The sequence below is a fragment of the Triturus cristatus genome, chromosome 6 (genome assembly GCF_964204655.1).
Source record: "Triturus cristatus chromosome 6, aTriCri1.1, whole genome shotgun sequence".
NCBI classification, from domain to species: Eukaryota; Metazoa; Chordata; class Amphibia; order Caudata; family Salamandridae; genus Triturus; species Triturus cristatus.
The window spans coordinates 1742034377-1742051844 of NC_140589.1; the positions used below are offsets into that span (position 1 = coordinate 1742034377).

General features: G+C 45.9%; 1 protein-coding gene across 4 annotated transcripts in view; it reads right to left on the bottom strand.

The window, feature by feature from the left end:
• WDR26 (WD repeat domain 26) overlaps window positions 1–17468 on the bottom strand; it is a 618259-nt gene that overhangs the window by 346676 nt on the left and 254115 nt on the right. For all 4 annotated transcript variants that reach the window (XM_085613001.1, XM_085613004.1, XM_085613002.1 and 1 more), the window contains one exon: window positions 14656–14794. In XM_085613001.1, the coding sequence (XP_085469127.1) occupies window positions 14656–14794 (139 nt within the window). The remainder of the gene's footprint in view (window positions 1–14655; window positions 14795–17468) is intronic.

Consider the following 17468-nt stretch of genomic DNA (forward strand, 5'->3'; position numbering starts at 1 on the left):
GCGCCGGAGCCACGTGGGTGGCACCACCCGCACCCTCAGCCGCGACGGGTGAGGGGAAGTCGAAGATCGACAACACTTCTTTGACTTCTTTTTGGAATGCCTTGACTTACCTGACCCAGAGTGTGAAGACTTCGATCCAGAGGAACGATGGTAATGGCTCCGTGACTGGTCCCTCGACCTCCCACGGGACCGGGACGTTGAGCGGCACGGAGCCGACTGCTGGACTTCCAGCAACTTTCAGGACCACTCCCGCAAAGTCTTCTGCGCCATGGGCCGGCAAGTCTGGGCACGACTTGAGTCGTGGTCGCGCCCCAGGCAGAAGAGACACACACGGTGTGGGTCCGTCATCGACATCATGCTGTGACAGGCCCCACAGTTCTTAAGGCCGGACATCGACTCGAAGAAAATGAGCCACGATAAAACTCAGTCAAAAAGTGACTGTGGGTACTTGCTCTTCCAGGATCTGCACTTGCCGGCACGGAAAAAGAAAGAACTGACGTCAGCGAGCGTGGGCATGTCCAAGTAGCTCCAGCGACGTCATCTCGGCGCCGACACAAACGAAGCCGCACGACGACACCTACTGACGCGCAGGGGCACTGCTAACGAAAAATTTCCGGATCCAGTCTGACGCCTGGGGGGTAATGAATCTATCACTACGTGTTTCTTTCAGATAAGTGCATTAGACAGACCGATAAAAAAATAAGGCGGGGTAGTACCTTCAGTATTGGCTTCACTTGAATTTGTGTTTTGAGCTTAAGCCACTATTGAGACACTGAGTGCTGAGATGTAGATCAAATTTCTAAGCAATGGTTACGTTTGTTGATGCATGTTTTTAGATATTTGCAAACATTGTCGTATTAGATTTTTAAACCGAATGTAACTGGTATCTGGCGCGATGGTAGGTGCTGCCAGGGTAAGTTGTACCTGCGAGAGGGTACACTTTACCCAAGCAGAGATTCTACATGATTTGGACTGTGACATTTAGGAACACCGTAAGTGTATATGGCTTATTCACAATTGTACTTCTTTGTTACTCAAAGAATAAGCTGGTGATTGCTATATTTATATGAGCCACTGGAGCATGAACAATTCTTTTTTCCACTCAACACTTCAAAAACGATACTAAATGGAGTGAATTGCTATGAGCTTGCAAAATTTTGAGATTTTATTAATCAGCTTTTGAGTTCTTAATGCAGAAGTCACAACTGGTAACTACATCATTCAAGAAAGTCAAGTGATTAGGGATGTCCCCATTTGAACGTTTAACCCTATTGATCAAAACTACAGAAAAGTTTGCATGCTAAACGTTTGACCCACTACAGAGTTTACTCACAAGTTTGGTTCAAATTGGTGAAGGGGCCAAATCTGAAAAGGTGCAAAAATGTTCATTTGTATCGAGCAAGATTACAAACCTAAAAACAGACATGCGACTGTCTCTTTTCGCCCAGGCCGTAGAGCTGCAAAGGCACCGTCTCTGCAAGTGAACACATGAACTTGTACCATCTAGGGATCTACCTATACCATCAAGTTATCAAATGGCAACCCATCCAAGACTACCGGAGGGACCAGCAGGTCGTACCTTCACATCCACAGAGTTGGTATCCATTTCATGGGCTGAGGAAGGTTTAAAATCTCTATCTAGTCCTTACAATTCTGAAGATTACACCATTTGTACTGCTGGTTGATCCATAACTCTAAAGTGGAGGAGTGGGAGGATTAAAGCTTTGATCTCCAATAGATACCCACGGTCTGACTGAATACATATGTATATGTTTCCATTGATTTTCATTTCATGATCTATAAAAAAAATGTAATCGAAGAGATTACTGTATATAAGAACACAGGTATTTGCTTCAATTTATTACCTACCAAAAAAATAATATGAATATTCCTTTCCAACTTATCTCATGAGTCTCAAATTGTCGTCAATGTTCTCATCTGAGTCTGATATAAGTCTTGACCATTCCCATCGATGGACTGGATGTCATCTCTCATTATCTACCAATGTAATCCTACATGAGACAGGGATACGAAAGCGATCATCTTGATTAGACCACAAAAAGGTTTTGGCACTTAGGATAACCTTTCTATTTCTTACCTCATAACCCAAGGGGTCTTATGATTTAGGCCTGACAATTTCAAATTTCAGTGGATTTCAAATTAGGATGCAATGTCCCAAGCCTCTCCAAATATCTGGTTCTTCTCCACATGTTTATGAAATGGTCACATATCTACAAAACCAAAGAGCAGATATCTATACCGCATGGCGTCCAATCATATTTATCTGCTATGCATGGTCTAAATTTATCCAAACTCCAACCTTCTCCTAATAGCTACTCCCTGCTCTCACTCCAAATCTAGCTTAAATGTAATCATTCCATGTATGCCGTGCTTAAATACATCTAAGGGTACGCGAAAATAGGACCGTTTCCCCATTAGTCTACACACCTCCCACCACACTCACATGGCTATTTTTCCAATTAAGTTACCTCATTTCTCAGAGAGCGCTTCCACATTAAATATGCGGGACCTGCTAACACGATTACCCCAATTCTTTTCACTATTCAAAGTATATATAGAATTATCAAATCATCGTTATCTGAGGCTTCCCCTTCCGATCAGGTCCACATCCTCTTTTCTCAAAGATCACATAGACTTCAAAATATGTGGGGACTGCTCACGAGGTAACCCCTCACATCATTACACTCATTATGGTTGCACAGTAAGCAATAGTCATGTTGTCTAGGGATCACTCGCCAGATTATATCCCCATATGCTACTTCTCAAGTTAACCTCAAAGTTAAGGGGACGACTGACAAAGTGACCTCTAATTAATGACCACTTCCTATATCTTCACACAATAATTATCCATTCATTTTACAAAGTCTGATAAGAACATTAAAGACCCTTTGAGAATCATGAGATAGTAAGTTTGAAAGGAATATTCTTATTATGCTATTGGTAAAAAAATTGAGGGAAGCACTCCGTTTATTACATAAGGTAAATTCTTGGATACAAGTATTGATCCCATGTGATGAAAACAAATGGAAACATATAGGAGTGTGGTTAACATCAAAATAAGGAAGAATATGAAGTTTGTCATACCACTAGATTGTAATATAATAGATATCCCATTTTGAAGCATGAAATTTAATATGTATGCCAGAACTCCTCCCCAGAGAGGAATCAATTTAAAATGTGCCACGTATATATGGTTTCCAGAGGAAAGCTGACAGACGTTATATTGAAATGCATGATGTATATTTTATTTCACCGATTCAGATCCATGTTCAAAAAAGTCAATATGAAGGATATTTTTGTACTAAGATGAACAGAGTTAGTTGTGCAGTTTAACAGAATGTTTGTAATTATATATGTTTTTATTACAGCCCTGAAGAAGCTCATCGCAAAACTACTGTTGGCTGTAGAGGATTTAATTTTTTAACAAGCACAGGTAATTATCTCATGAAGGCTAGACTCTTCAATGAACAACCTGGGCAACAGATTATGATGGTCCCTTGGTACACTGTGACATTTTTATGATTTAAGGGGCAGGTAGGACTAAGTGTACACAAGCCTGAAGTTGGGTTTTAAGAGTAAAAATGCCAAATATTTGAGAGTTGGGAAGGATATTAATTTAATATAATGTAATTTTTTTAAATAAAGGTATAAAAACAGTATATATGAAATGCAATTACTGTTTCCTATGTAAAAACTTAACATTTTGGCTATTGCTTCCCACACATGCATAATGTTTGCCACCCAGACTTCTACCCAGATCATACTGATAGTCAACGCAAACGTCTATCAGCTAGCTCTTGGTATGTCTGCAAAAGGGCATTCATTTCCTTGGGATAAACCGCTTAGGCTACTGTGGTAGCTTTGCTTTCTAGGGTCTTTATGAGTCTCTATCAAGTACCCCAACTGAGATCTTAGGTCTTAAAATACCTGCATGCTTAGCAACTCTTATGCCCTTTAAGAGGGCCTCGAGAGCCTTCCAGACCACCGCATAACTGCGCACTGAGCCTGCATTCAACTTGAAATATTCCTCAACAGCCTTACGTAGCTTCTCCCATAAAACTAAATCCACCAGCGATCGCACAGGAAATATTCCACATGAGCAGCTCAACCTGTAGCGTGGCATGGTGAACACTATTTTTATGGAGGATTGATCTGAGAGCCTGTGTAACACGCGATGACTCAACCTTCTTGTGAACTTGGTCGTATCCCTCCCATCGGCAACAGCCTGGTTAAGTACGGGTGGGTCTCCTCCCAGACAGCACTGTTGGCAGCACATACAAAACCATATCCCACAGAGTGTGGAATTAGAGGCCTAAAAGTTGTGCTGTGCTCACAAACAGCAGGCAAGTGGAAGAAAACATCTTCCCTACGGTATCCAGCCTCTTTGATTCCTCATCTGGTGGTGCACTTGGGAATGTGCCAGGGTTTTTGTGGGAGGTGGAGGCTTGGACCACCAGGCTCTACGGGGTGGGGTGTTGTGTAAGTTTGGGTCCCCTGGAGCAGGGTGGGGGTGGCGGGCAATAATCATGTTCCCAGGAGCCCCTGTGCTGCACTTGGACCATGTCCCAAGCAGGACGTCAGTAAGTGCCTCAATAAGGAAAAAATTATTCTGATGTGGACATTTCTGGCTGAAGCACTTCTGTCAAGACATTAATCTTGACTGGCACGAAGGCAAGCTGAGGCCCAGGATGTCAGTCACCCTCCTCACCACCATTGCGAAAGACGGTCCCTTCTCCATGGCCACTCTTGGAGGGAGGATGGGGGGAGAATCCCATTATATGGAGAAGAGTCAAGTCCACTGGCTTCATGCAGATCCTCACACCAGTCGAAGGGGTCATAAGGCTGGTATTCCTCAGTGTCTAGTGATTCCTCCCCGGGTCTTAGACCATAAGAATAGGGCTCAGGCTCCAGCCTGGAAGGCATGGCTCCAGTTGGCGTCAGATGACACCCATGCGGCTTCACGTGGGGGATTAGGATAGGAACAGCACCACCCGGAGTGTCGATATTGGGGTCAGCACCGGGAAAGATCGAAGTGGTACGACTTGGGTCAGTCCGGATCTAGGAATGGATCCTAGGGGCCAGTCTGGCACCAGAGCCACCGGTGAGGATCCAGAAGAGGCCCCTGCTGAAATCTCGGGCACCGAAGGCATGCCAGAGGGAACGGCCGCCCAAATATGATGTGCATGGCCATAAGAATTCTTAGCTTGGCTGGGGCCGTTCCTGGAATCTCAGGAAGGTGCGGAGATGGCCCAGGCGCTGGTTCAACTGCAGAGCCAGGCCTTAAATGTGGATGCTTCCTCGTCTCGTCAGCTGACAGGCGTGTAGAAGTCGAAGTCTCTTTGGCTGCTTCTTTTTGTGGTGGTGTGACTTAACTGAATGACCCAATCAATTAGAGTGCGACAAGGATTTTGGACTTTGCCATCACTCTCGGGACCTTCCTCTCGACCTGAACCTCTATCGTCGCAGCTTCACACGTCGAGCCGCCGGGAGCTTGAAAGATCATTCCCTCAAGGCCTTCGGGATCATGGCACGGCAATCAGCGTAGGCCTTCTGGTTGTGGTCGCGCTCCAAGGCATCAGAGGCAAAACAAGGTGCAGGTCCACCACCGATTGGCGAAAGACGCCGGAGGGCTTGAAGCCAGCCTTCCCTGAGATCCTGACATCAGGAGGAAAAACCTCAAAAAGACTTCGATAAAAGTAAAAATAAAAAAAAATAAAAAATAAAAAAGAAGAAGAAGGTCTACAGGCTGCTCTGCTCCAACTGGCCTGGAAAGAAAAGAACGGGTGTCAGCGTGCTGGGGTGGTGCCTATATAGGCACCGCGCACGTCACTTCCAGCACGGATGACGCCACGTGGAGCCAAACGACACAACCTACCGGCGCGCAGGGGTACTGCACACGAAAACCTTTCCAGATTCAGTCTGACATCTGGATATAATTCTAAGGTAAGGAATCTGCGTCTAGAAGGGTCTATCAGATTTATTCATTAACAGTGAGAGTTCTGAAACATGAACTGAGAAACATTCCTGACCCCACCTTGATGATTCCATTAGCAAACTAGGAGGCAAGTCAGTTCACGTGTAACCTATATATGGGCTAGATTCTTATTATGCATTTAATAGTTGAGTACTGTACCTCTGGTTCCTCAAATGTTTGAATCCGCTTAAAAATGAATGTGTGACTTACACCGTAAGCATTTGTGTCGTGTAGTGTGAATTCACGTTCTCTGTATACTCCTGCCATTTAGTGTTGGGGTCGGACATTTGCAACTTTTTTTCTTCTTCAAAGGAGTCTTTCGAGTCTCAAGGTACAAGGTCTCCTCCTATAGATGTGAATGCGCATGCGCTCCATTGTAGAATTGTTTTCCGCATGGGAGGTGAGGATGAAGATGGAACATACAAAAGGAGTTCAATGACCATGCAAAAGGAAGAAAGAGTACATCTGTAAAAACCAAAGGTTTCCAAGGAGGTGTGTGGGCACACGTCAATCTACAGCACTACACACCACAAACAGGTGCATACAGGGTAACGAATAGTTTCTTACCTGTCGGTGTAGTTTTGCAGCTTGAAGATCTTTCTGGATTCACTATGCGGTGCATTATTCCGCGGTCTGGTGGTTGGGTCCGGAATCGTAGTCTTTCTTTTGCCTTTTTTTTTTATAGCCCAAGTGGGCGTCGACATACCACCATTTGGTGGACTTCTCGTGACGTTGGCATGCTTCCTGCGGAAGTCTTACCTTGGGGAGCCATCTTCGGGTTCTTTTTTCCCTTTTTTTTTTTCCCAACCCTAGGCGTTCTTTAGTATTTTCTTTTTCAATGTATCCACTTTCAGTATTCTTTTGTTCTTTTACTCTCTGTCCTTCCACCTTCCTCTCCTGCCTCATCTTTCTGGCGGAGGTGGGTGGGTTCGCTAGTGAATCCAGAAAGATCTTCAAGCTGCAAAACTACACCGACAGGTAAGAAACTATTCGTTTTGCAGCGTGAATCTTACTGTATTCACTATGCTGTGCATAGACTTTGTAGCGGTTTGTCATCTTTGTGGCGGCTGGGTGGAAGATGAGCGTTGGTCGTTGAATATATGTTGAAGCAACCTTTGCCCTACTTGTGCTTCCTTGTTCATTTGTATATCCACGCAGTAGTGCTTAGTGAACGTATGCACTGAAGCCCATGTTGCCGCCAGACATATGTCTTGAATGGGTGTGTTTGCCAGAAAGGCAATCGTTGCTCCCTTCTTTCTTGTGGAGTGGACCCGTGCCCCCTCCGTTAGCTCTTGCCCTGCCTGTTTGTGGCAGAATTGTATCGTTAGTGCGATCCATCGTGCGATGGTGCTTTTCGTTACTGGTCTACCCAGGCAGCTGGTTGCGAAGGACACAAAAAACTGCTTGGTTTTCCTGTGCTCCTTTGTTCTCTCGATGTAGTGCATCACTGCTCTTCTAGCGTCTAGAGTGTGTAGTGCCCTCTCTGCGCTTGTGGCTGGGTTTTGAAAGAAGCTAGGTATTTGTATAGTTTGGTTCATATGGAATGCTGACACGACCTTAGGCATAATGTGTGGGTCAGTCCTCATTACGACTCTGTCCTTGTGTAGGGCTCTTGCAGCGTTAACGCTTGCAGTTCGCTCACTCTGAGCAGCGAGGTTATTGCTACCAGAAAGGCTGTTTACATTGTCAGCATTTGTAGTGAGGCCTTGTGGATGGGCTCAAAGGGCGCCTTCATAAGTTCCGTCAGGACTATGTTGAGGTTCCATGCCGGCGGCGGAATCCTCTTTGGTGGTGCTATCCTTTTTGCCCCTTCCAGGAATCTCTTTACTACTCGTGATGTAAAGAAACTTTCTCCCGTCTCACCTCGTGTGTAGGCCACAATCGCCGCTAGGTGGACTCTTAGCGAAGGCGAACATAGTTTGGCTTTTAGTAGATGCGTGAGGTATCTAAGCACCGTTGATTCCCTTGTCAACTTATTTTGCAGTTTATTATTTTTTTTCTGCACCACAGTGTGAACCTCTTCCATTTTTCCCCATAGCATTTCCGTGTGGTCGGTCTCCTTGCCTCCCGGAGCACTCGCATAGTGCTTTGCGGTAGCATAAGGTGTGCGAACTCTATGTCTTCAGGAGCCATGCCGCTAGGCAGAGGCTCTCTGGCTCTGGGTGTAGAACTTCTCCGTTCTGCATGGAGAGTCTTTTCTTTTTGTGAACTTGTGTGGTGGCCCCTGTGCCATTTCCACTATTTGCGAGTACCATGTCTGTCTTGCCCACAGTGGTGCCACTAGGATCAGCGTCATGTTGCTGGTCCTGCACTTGTTGAGTACCCTGTGTATCAGTGGTATCGGTGGTAAAGCGTAGGCAAATGTTCTTGACCAACTTATCCATAGGGCATTCCCCTGGGATAGTTTTCCTGGTTGTCTGGATGCGAAGTTTTGGCATTTTGCATTCAGGTGTGTTGCAAACAGGTCTATTGTCGGTGTGCCCCACCTCTTGAATAGTTTTTGCGTTTCCTGCCCATTGAGTTCCCACTCGTGGGATGCTGAAGTCTGCCTGCTAAGCCAGTCTGCTTCTACATTGTCCTTCCCCGGTAGGTGTATGGCCAGCAAGTCTATTTTGAGCATGATGGCCCATCTCCAAATTTCCTGCGCCAGGTTGGACAGGGGGAATGATTGTGTCCCTCCCTGCTTGTTTATGTAGAACATAGTTGTAGTATTGTCAGTTTGTATCAACACCCTTTGGTTGTACAGTTTTTTCTGGAAGGCCTTCAGGGCTAGCAGTACGGTCTTTAATTCCAGATAGTTGATGTGTCTGACCGCATCTGCTGGAGTCCACAGACCCCTCACTCTGAGCTTGATCATATGTGCTCTCCATCCTATCTGGGATGAGTCTGTGGTGATGGTCACTGTTGGGCTTGGTGGTGTTAAGGGCTTCCCGATAGTCATGTTCTCCCTGTTCCACCATGCTATCTCGTCTTGCACTGCGTGCGTTATAACCACTAGATCTCCCAACTTCCGTTTGCTTGTGGCTGTTGCAGCCATTCCTGGAATGGTCTCCTGTGTAGGCGTACATTGGGAACTAGGTGAATGCATGACGCCATCATCCCCATGATCTTGCTCGCTGTTCTCACTCTCAGAGCTCGCCCCTTCTGGTAGAGGCGCGTCTCCTTCAGCAGGGCTAGTGTCCTTTTCTCGCTGGGCATCACCGTTCTCTGTACTGTGTTGATCTGCGCCCCCAGGAAGATCTTCACTTCTTCTGGTTCCATTGATGATTTCCCCCAGTGTATTGAGAACCCCAGCTTTGTTAGTGTTCTTGTGACACGCTGTGCGTGTTCCTCGCATTTGTCGCGTGAACTTGCCTTTATTAGCCAGTCGTCGAGGTAAGGATACACGTGAATTCCTTCCCTCCGCAGGTACGCTGCTACTGCTGCAAGGCATTTGGTGAAAACCCTTGGTGCGGACTTTAGACCGAATGCCAAGGTTGTGAATTGGTAGTGATCATTGTTGATGGTGGACCTTAACAGATTCTTGTGCTGCCTGTTCATTGGGATGTGCAGGTAGGCATCTTTGAGATCCACGGTGGACATGAAGTCTCCGTCTCTCATTTGAGGGAGTAATTCTTGTAGGGATGTCATTTTGAATTTTTGCGTCCTTACGTACTTGTTTAGGAATCGTAGATCCAGGATGGGTGTTAGTGTTTCGTCCACCTTTGGTACCAGGAAGTAGTTTGGGTACACTCCCTTGTTCCTTTCTTTGAATGGTACTGGTTCTATGGCCTCCTTTTGGAGTAGCTGTAGTGCTTCCTCTACGAGTTGTGCTAGCTCTTGTCCTGAGTGTTCCCTTCTCTTTGGTTTTGTGTTTGGGGGTCTCCTTTCCAACTCTATGCAGTATCCGTACTGTATGATGTGGAGTATCCATTTGTCTGTTATTTTTCTCCATTCTTGGAGGAAAAATCGGAGTCTGCCGCCCACCGGTGTTGCATGCTCGTAGGCGTTTGGTTCGTGTAACCCTCTTTTGTTGGTTTCCTTGTGCTCTACCCTTGGAGGGATGTTGTGGGTGAGCACTCTCCCCCGTGCGAAGTCACTTTGAGGCGGGTTGGTCTCCCCCTCTTCTTCTTTGGCCTCGTCCGTTTCCCCTACTGCGAAAGGACTGGCCTCGAGGCTGGTACTGCCAGTTCTGTTTCTGCTGCCCCTGTTGCCCGTGACCCTGGCCTTGCTGGAATGTTTGATGTGACATTCCCGGCTGGTTTCCTCCCCTTCCGTAAGCTCTCCATGTCGGGGTACCGCTTCTCATCCCTATGAATTGCAGGGCCCCCCCATGGACCTCGCCGTCTCATTCTCTTTTTTGAGTTGGGCGAGTTTCTCATCGACTGGTGCCCCGAACAGCGTTTCTCCGTTGAAAGGGGTGTTCAGGATGTTGTTCTATATCTCTTGCTTGAATCCTGAAATTCTGAGCCAGGCCTGTCTCCTTTCAGTGATTCCTATTGCCATCAGTCTGCTTGATGTCTCTGCCCCGTCCAACGCTGTTTTAAGGCATGAATTTGCTATATTCTTCCCCTCTTCCACTAGATGCGAAGCTCTTTGTTGGTATTGCTCGGGGAGATGCTGGATTAGGTCCCCAATTTCGTCCCAATGTTGGTACTGGTGCCTGTTCAGTAGTGCATTGGAGTTCGCCATGCGCCAGTGCATTGCCGCGTTTCTCTCTATTTTTCTCCCAGTGAGGTCCATCCTTCTGCTCTCCTTGTCAGGAGGTGGTCCAGAGGTTGCCGGAACATTGGCCCTTTTTCTGGCTGTAGATGCGATAATGGAGTCTGCTGTGACAGATCCCTTGATGTATGGAGGGTCCTGGGAGGAGTGTTTATATTTTTTCTCTGTTCTGGGTGTGATGGATCTGCATGTTGCAGGGTCCTTGAACGCCTCCTTCCCCTGGTTCATGACACTCTGAAGCATGGGGAGGAACTGGCTCCTAGTTTGGATGGGGAGCAGTGTCTCGAGTAAAAAGTTCGCTTTCAGTTTTTCCTCCTCCAGTTTCACGCCAAAAGCTGCTGCTGCGCTCTTCACGACCATGTTGTAAGCCCCAATATCATATGGCGGCGAAGGCCTCGAAGGATAAGACTCCACGGGCTCTTCTGGATTTTCGGCGTCGAGGTCCTGCCATTCCAGGTCTTGTGTCGTCGACTGCGCAGAGCCGTAGTTCGATTGCTGTTCCTCCTCTTCTTCTCCCTCAGAGTAGAGATCATCTTCCTCTTCTTCGGGAGTTTTCGACTGCTCTTCGGCGTCAAACTCGTCCTGCTCTTCGACCTCGACGATAACCGTCGGGGGTTTCGTTGGGATTGTGAATTTCTTCATCTTCTCGTCTAACTCCATCTTCCTTTGAAGGATGCTCTCCATCTCCTCCTCGAGCCTTCTCTTCTCCATTTCGGAGGCATGTACGGCGTGGAGCGCTGGCCTCTTCGACGGAGCTTCCGTCGACGCGACCTTGTCCTTCGTCGTCTAACGCCAACCTCGTGGGCCTGTTTCGACGAACTTTGTTTTTCGGCGGCCTTCGGCACCTGGGAGTCCTTCTCGAAGGATCCGCTGGGCCTTTCATATTGGATCCACTCGCGGTCGTCGAATGTTCCGGCGCCGGTGTTCCTTTCGAGGACTTAGACTCTGGTTTTCGAGAGTCAGTCTCTGTTTTTCGGGGCCCTTTCGGGGTTTTTGTGCTCGACATCTCTCCTACATGGTCAGACGTCTTCTTGGAGAAGCACAGGTCGTACAGAGACGGGGCCTTACCCTTGCCTTCCATGTTGTAGTTGGCTCTCCTCTGCCTCTCTCTCACCCTGAGTGTCTTCGGTGTGAAGGCGGAGCAGGCGTTGCAGTCTTTGCTCTTGTGGTCGACTGGCAGGCAAAGGTTGCAGACCGGATGTTGGTCCTTCTGCGCGTATTTGTGGTGGCAGTTACGGCAGAATTTAAAAGGTGTTTTGTCCATTCCTGCGCTCAGTGTCCCTGAGTGCGCATTCTCCGTTGCACGTCGAAGATGGAGGTTCTCCTCCTTCGTCGTCCCGGCTCGATGTTCTTCTTGTCTGTAGTCTCCTTTAATTTTTTTTTTTTTCGATGAAACTCGTGCTCTTCTTCTTTCTTCGTTAAAAAACTCTGGAGCTTCTCGGTGACGATCCAGACCCAACGGCGGAAAAAAGAATCTGAAGATGGCGCCCCAAGGTGGGACTTCCGCAGGAAGCATGCCGACGTCACGAGAAGTACACCAAATGGTGGGACGTCGACGCCCACCTGGGCTACAAAAAAAAAAAAAAAAAAAAAAAAAAAAAGAAGAAAGACTACGATTCCGGACCCAACCACCAGACCACGGAATAATGCACAGCATAGTGAATCCAGAAAGATTCACGCTGCAAAAGTAACGTATTCTGTTCATGACATGTGGCTGTTGATACACATGATCTGCATAGACTAAAGCAGTACCCTTCTTGCAGAGGCTAGCCAGAGGATGTTGCAGAGGACTGAAAAAGTGTTTATACAACAGCTTAGCCAACCTTCGCTTGTTGGCATGCTAGCACATCCATGCAGTAGTGTCTGGTAAATGTGCGTAAAGCGGATCACGTAGCTGCCTTACAAACGTCGTCTATGGCAATCATGATAAGAAAAGCAATAGAGGCCCCTTCTTGCAAGTGGACCGTGGTGTGGGTGGAGTGGCCAACCTTCTTCCAGCCTTAATATAGCACATTTGGATACATTGGACAATCCACCTGCCTAGGTCTGCCTTAGACAGCACATGTCCTTTATGTGGTTTGGTGAAAGCAAAGGAGTTGCAGAGTTTTACAAAAGGGCTGGAACCCATCAATGTAGTAGATGAAGAAAAGCTTGACATTCAGAGTACCCAGGTACAGCATGGTACATTTGAGATCCTTGGATTTGGGAAGTGCTTCAACACTGCAAACCTGCACCTGGCCTCTGGCACTGTAGAAGTGAAGTGTGATTATTTAGATAGTACTGCAGTGACTCCTTTTCAAGCGACAAGTTAGGGTCCCTGAAATTGGAGGTAAGGGGCGGGTGAGGTCAAGGTTTGGTGAGCATGTGCCACCAGAAAGGAACACAAGGCGGCAGCTTGGACAAAAGCTCAGTCAGCAGGGTCTCTATGAAAGTATCAGTACACCCAAAGTTGGTGGACTCTGCCACTCCTACAACCCAGATATCATTATTCTGCAAGCATGCCTCTAAATCTTCATTCTTAGCAGCTATTCCTCAAGCTGTTTAGCCATGAACAGTTTTTACAAAGTTTTCAAGTAGTCATCCTCAAGGTCAGAGATCCACCGTTTCACTTCACCCAGTCGTATATTCTGGCAGTCTCTTCTTTCTGTGAGATGCTTAAGACAGGATTTGACTGCGTCAATTTTTGAGTCTATTGATTGAGGCTAACCTTCAATCCAGCAATATTGTCTCAGTTTCTCTTCTGGGGCCCGGAAACTCCATTTCAGCATCTTGTGTGGTCACTACTTGTCCGAGTGGTCCGTGCTAGTCAAACACCAGTTTACCCTGCTTTTGACCTCCTTTGCCCCTGGCAGTTGCAGAGAAACTCCACTCAGGTTTAATCCACAGAGTCAGGTCCTATAGACTTTCGTAAACAGTACCAAGTGAGTAGGTACTAGGATTCCCCTGGTGTCAATTCAGCTGGGCAGACACCCACCAGACAGTTCACCCTCAGCCGCATGGAAACACCAATGCAACTGTACTTGGTCACTAACTTAATAAGGTTAAGGTCCTTCAACAAAAGAGTCAGACCTTAAGTCAGGCGAGTCATCAGTACAGACTGGATCCCAGGCATGCACTTAGACATGGAGGGTGAATCAGAGGCACACTGCAAGTTTCTCTTCTGATCTACGCAGACTTCATCATCATTTGTCTGCATCACAGCCCAGGCTAGAGGAGATCTAATGCCAGTCAATAGTGAGGGCAGTGTCAGTCTGACCAGCAGTCCCTGTTGCAGCCAGGCCTCCGGGGCTAGTCTTCACATGCAGCCCACTATGGTGTATCGCAGACCATGCTGTTGTATAAGAACAATGAACAACTCCCTGTTGGCACATGGGTGTCTAGTGTCCGTCACAGTCGTATCTATTCAGCCATGTGAGCCTGAGTGGCACGTTTCTACTGCAATGTAGCAAGCCGGGACCCAAAGCTCCTTGATAAACAGCCATCTTGGCTTGCCGGCGAAGCAAAGACCCCCTGATGTATTGTACACGTAACTTTGCCATTTCACCTTGCTGTAGCTAACTCGACAAGGAATTTGTGTTACTGTATTATGTTGCGTCCCAGGCTCAATCCCATTAATCCCTCCCAGAGTAACCTCTCATGCAATCTTGCCATCTCTGGACAGACAACCGTCTGAAGGTAGTAACAGTTCTGCAATTAAAGGATGACAGCATTGGTACCCTGTGGCAGCAGTGGTAATTGGCAGCATTTTCCATAGACACCTGTCCAATAGCCTCTGATCACCTCAAAACTGAATGGGCATGCCTCACACAAAACTAACAATTTTTAAAGCACACATTGTAACATGTATTTTCAACCCAAAGCACTAAATACAAACATAAGAGTTGGTGGAAAAGCAGTTTATAGTAAGTGTAGCTATTTGCCAAATACTTTTTCAAATTAGAAAAAAGTTTAATACTTACTGGATCCACTTGCCAGATAATAACTGTTGTGTCCTTTGAGCCAGTTGCTAGTTTTGTGCCATCGTTAGAAAATTTACAGAACCACACCTCGTTGCAGTGCTCTGTCAAAATTTGTTGTGTATAGCATGGAAATTGTTTCCTATGTAAAGGATAAACAAAATTAATAATTAGACCACACCAAAACAGATCACAAGGATTTATTTAACAAATCAATCTAATGCATCCAGTTATGGGTACAGTGGTCAACATGAACCAGATTTCAAATGTGTTCAGGCAACTTGCAGAAGATATTCAAGATCTTACGTATATAAAAATATATTTAAAGGTTGGCAGTACATTTCCTAGTTACAGAGCCTACAAAGTGCTGAAATTAGGGTTTGCCCGTAGTCTTTTGGAAAAACATGCAGAGGAAAGTTAACTGATCTGACTACCTATGGATGTTTCCCTTGCTAATGTTAGGGGTGGCAGAGAAGCCGGCTTCTCTGACAAATGCCTACAGAACCCAGGCCACTAGACAGTACAGTGCAATTAGTAAGCGTGTATGCAGTGGTTTATGTATAGTGGAAACCTATCACTGGAGCAACTGAACAGTTAATGGACCTTAGGCCTAGTATAGGACTCGGGATTGTTTTCAAAGAGTTAACTTGTAGGTAATTATTGTTTAGGGATTAGTCTATTAGACACATGTGAATGATTGGTTGCCCTTCTTGCTGTATCTAGAGATTAGATGGACACAGCACATGTAAACCTACATCACTTACAATTTTTGCAATTTAGGATTAAATGTTTCTTACTGTAAGCTCAGTAGGCACTTCAAATATTTTCACCCTGCTCAAAAAGCACTGCAAACAGATGCCACAGTGTTGATATGCAGTATTATATAGCCCACCTATGGGTAGATTGTAATGAGGTCAATTTACTTTTCAAACACCCATTTCAACACAGCTGAGACCTAGATGGGTGAAGAGAAAACAGGCAACTCATACAGCTCATCATAGAATCTCCGTTTATTTCATATAGTGTAGCCCAAGAACTTTACCACTTTACATGAAAAAAAACATAGCCCCTAAATAACTGTCCCAGAAGATCCTCTTTAATAGATATGCACTCAGGGTCACTGAACATTTTATAATGCGTTCCAGGAACGATCTAGCAACACCCTCTCTGGGGAGTATAGTTTCTATCAGGGGGTTAAGTTGACAGGGTAACAGAGTGTGGCTTGGCTTTACAAATAGGTACTTCCTGTCTTACTGGTAAACTCTTAGTAGCCATGATCTTCTTACTAAAGTTTTCAACATCCTTCTGGATCTCAAAATGTGATCAAACATGTCAAAACCACAGTAGCCACACTACATAGAGCACTATCTTGCACATAGTCCAGTCTTGTGTCATTTATCACCTTCACCATAGCTTCCATCAAGTGCCCACCAGTATTAGATTGGTGGCCACTACAAATTAAAATATGCTCAAAACTGCACAGTATTTGAGCACCAACCACTCGGCAGTGGATAAGAGCAATCTTTCCAGACAACTTATAGCCTTTATAAGGCTTTCCACTCATGGGCACTCCTGAAAAGTCACTTCACCTTCACTTCTATAATTTCAGTCTCAATGCTGGTGGTTTTAGTCTTCATGTTGGTGTTAATGACATTGAGGGGTTTTAACAATGCTCATCCTCTACTTACTCATGGTCTTTTTCCACACAAGTCTCTTTGTGACTTGGTGGGGTGTGAGTTGCTGTGGACAAAGTACTGGCTTACAGAATATGGAATTTTTGTATTTCCTTTCTATGCATATTTCTTGTGATTACAGCCAATAGTTTAGAAAAGTTGATTAAACGCTAGGCTCACTTTGTGGAAAAATGTTATGGTGCAGAGAGGCTATTCTAGTTTCTGGAGTAACAGGGGAGCACTGAAATGGGACACAACCTCACCAGAGTCAAAGTCCTGCATAGTCAGAGACCTCTTACCCGCTCTCCATACACACACATCCCCCTCAAGCACCATCCACAAGTTTGTTCTCGCACAGCTAATTCAGGGGATCTTCTTAAGAGACTTGAGAACTATGAGAGGGAGCTAGGAGGTTCACAGGGGTGTTTGGGTTTTTTCCATTAATTGTTTTTGATACAGAGTATAAGGTTTCTCAAATACTAGGAGCACAACTTCAGTTTGTGGGACAGTCCCATTCTGCTGTGACAGAAGGTCCACTCATCAGCAGACCCACGATGGTGCTATGCAGAGAGCCAACAGACCTAGGTACTGTGTGAACCAGTTTAGGGCATCTCCTTTTGGGTCACAACCGATCCACCTCCGTGAATCCCCAAATCTTGATGATTTCCCCAGACCATCTTAGTTCCAAACATGCTCTGGGAAATCGTCAAGATTTGGGGTTTCACAGAGGTGGATCGGTTGCAATCCAACAGGAGATGCCTTAAACTGGGCCATACAATACCTAGGCCAACCACTTAACAATAGTGGTTAACTATGATCCGCCTGCTGAGGAAGTCTGCTTTAGAAATCAGGTTCCCTGGAAGAGGATCCATTGACACAGATGACTTTGGCCATACACTTCTAAGCACGATTCCCTTGCAAGGACTCTCTAGACCCATCTCGAAGATAAAATTAAAAGAGTTTTACATTCTCGCAATACACAAGTATTCCGAGAAATTGGCCAAGTTACCCACACCTTTCGCTTGTAGGACAGGACTGGTTGCCGCATTGTCTTGATGGATTTATTTGAATTGAGAAGAATCTGTAATAATTGCTAATTTTTGCTTGGCTGTTGATAGGACACATCTTAGTCCTGAAGAAGAC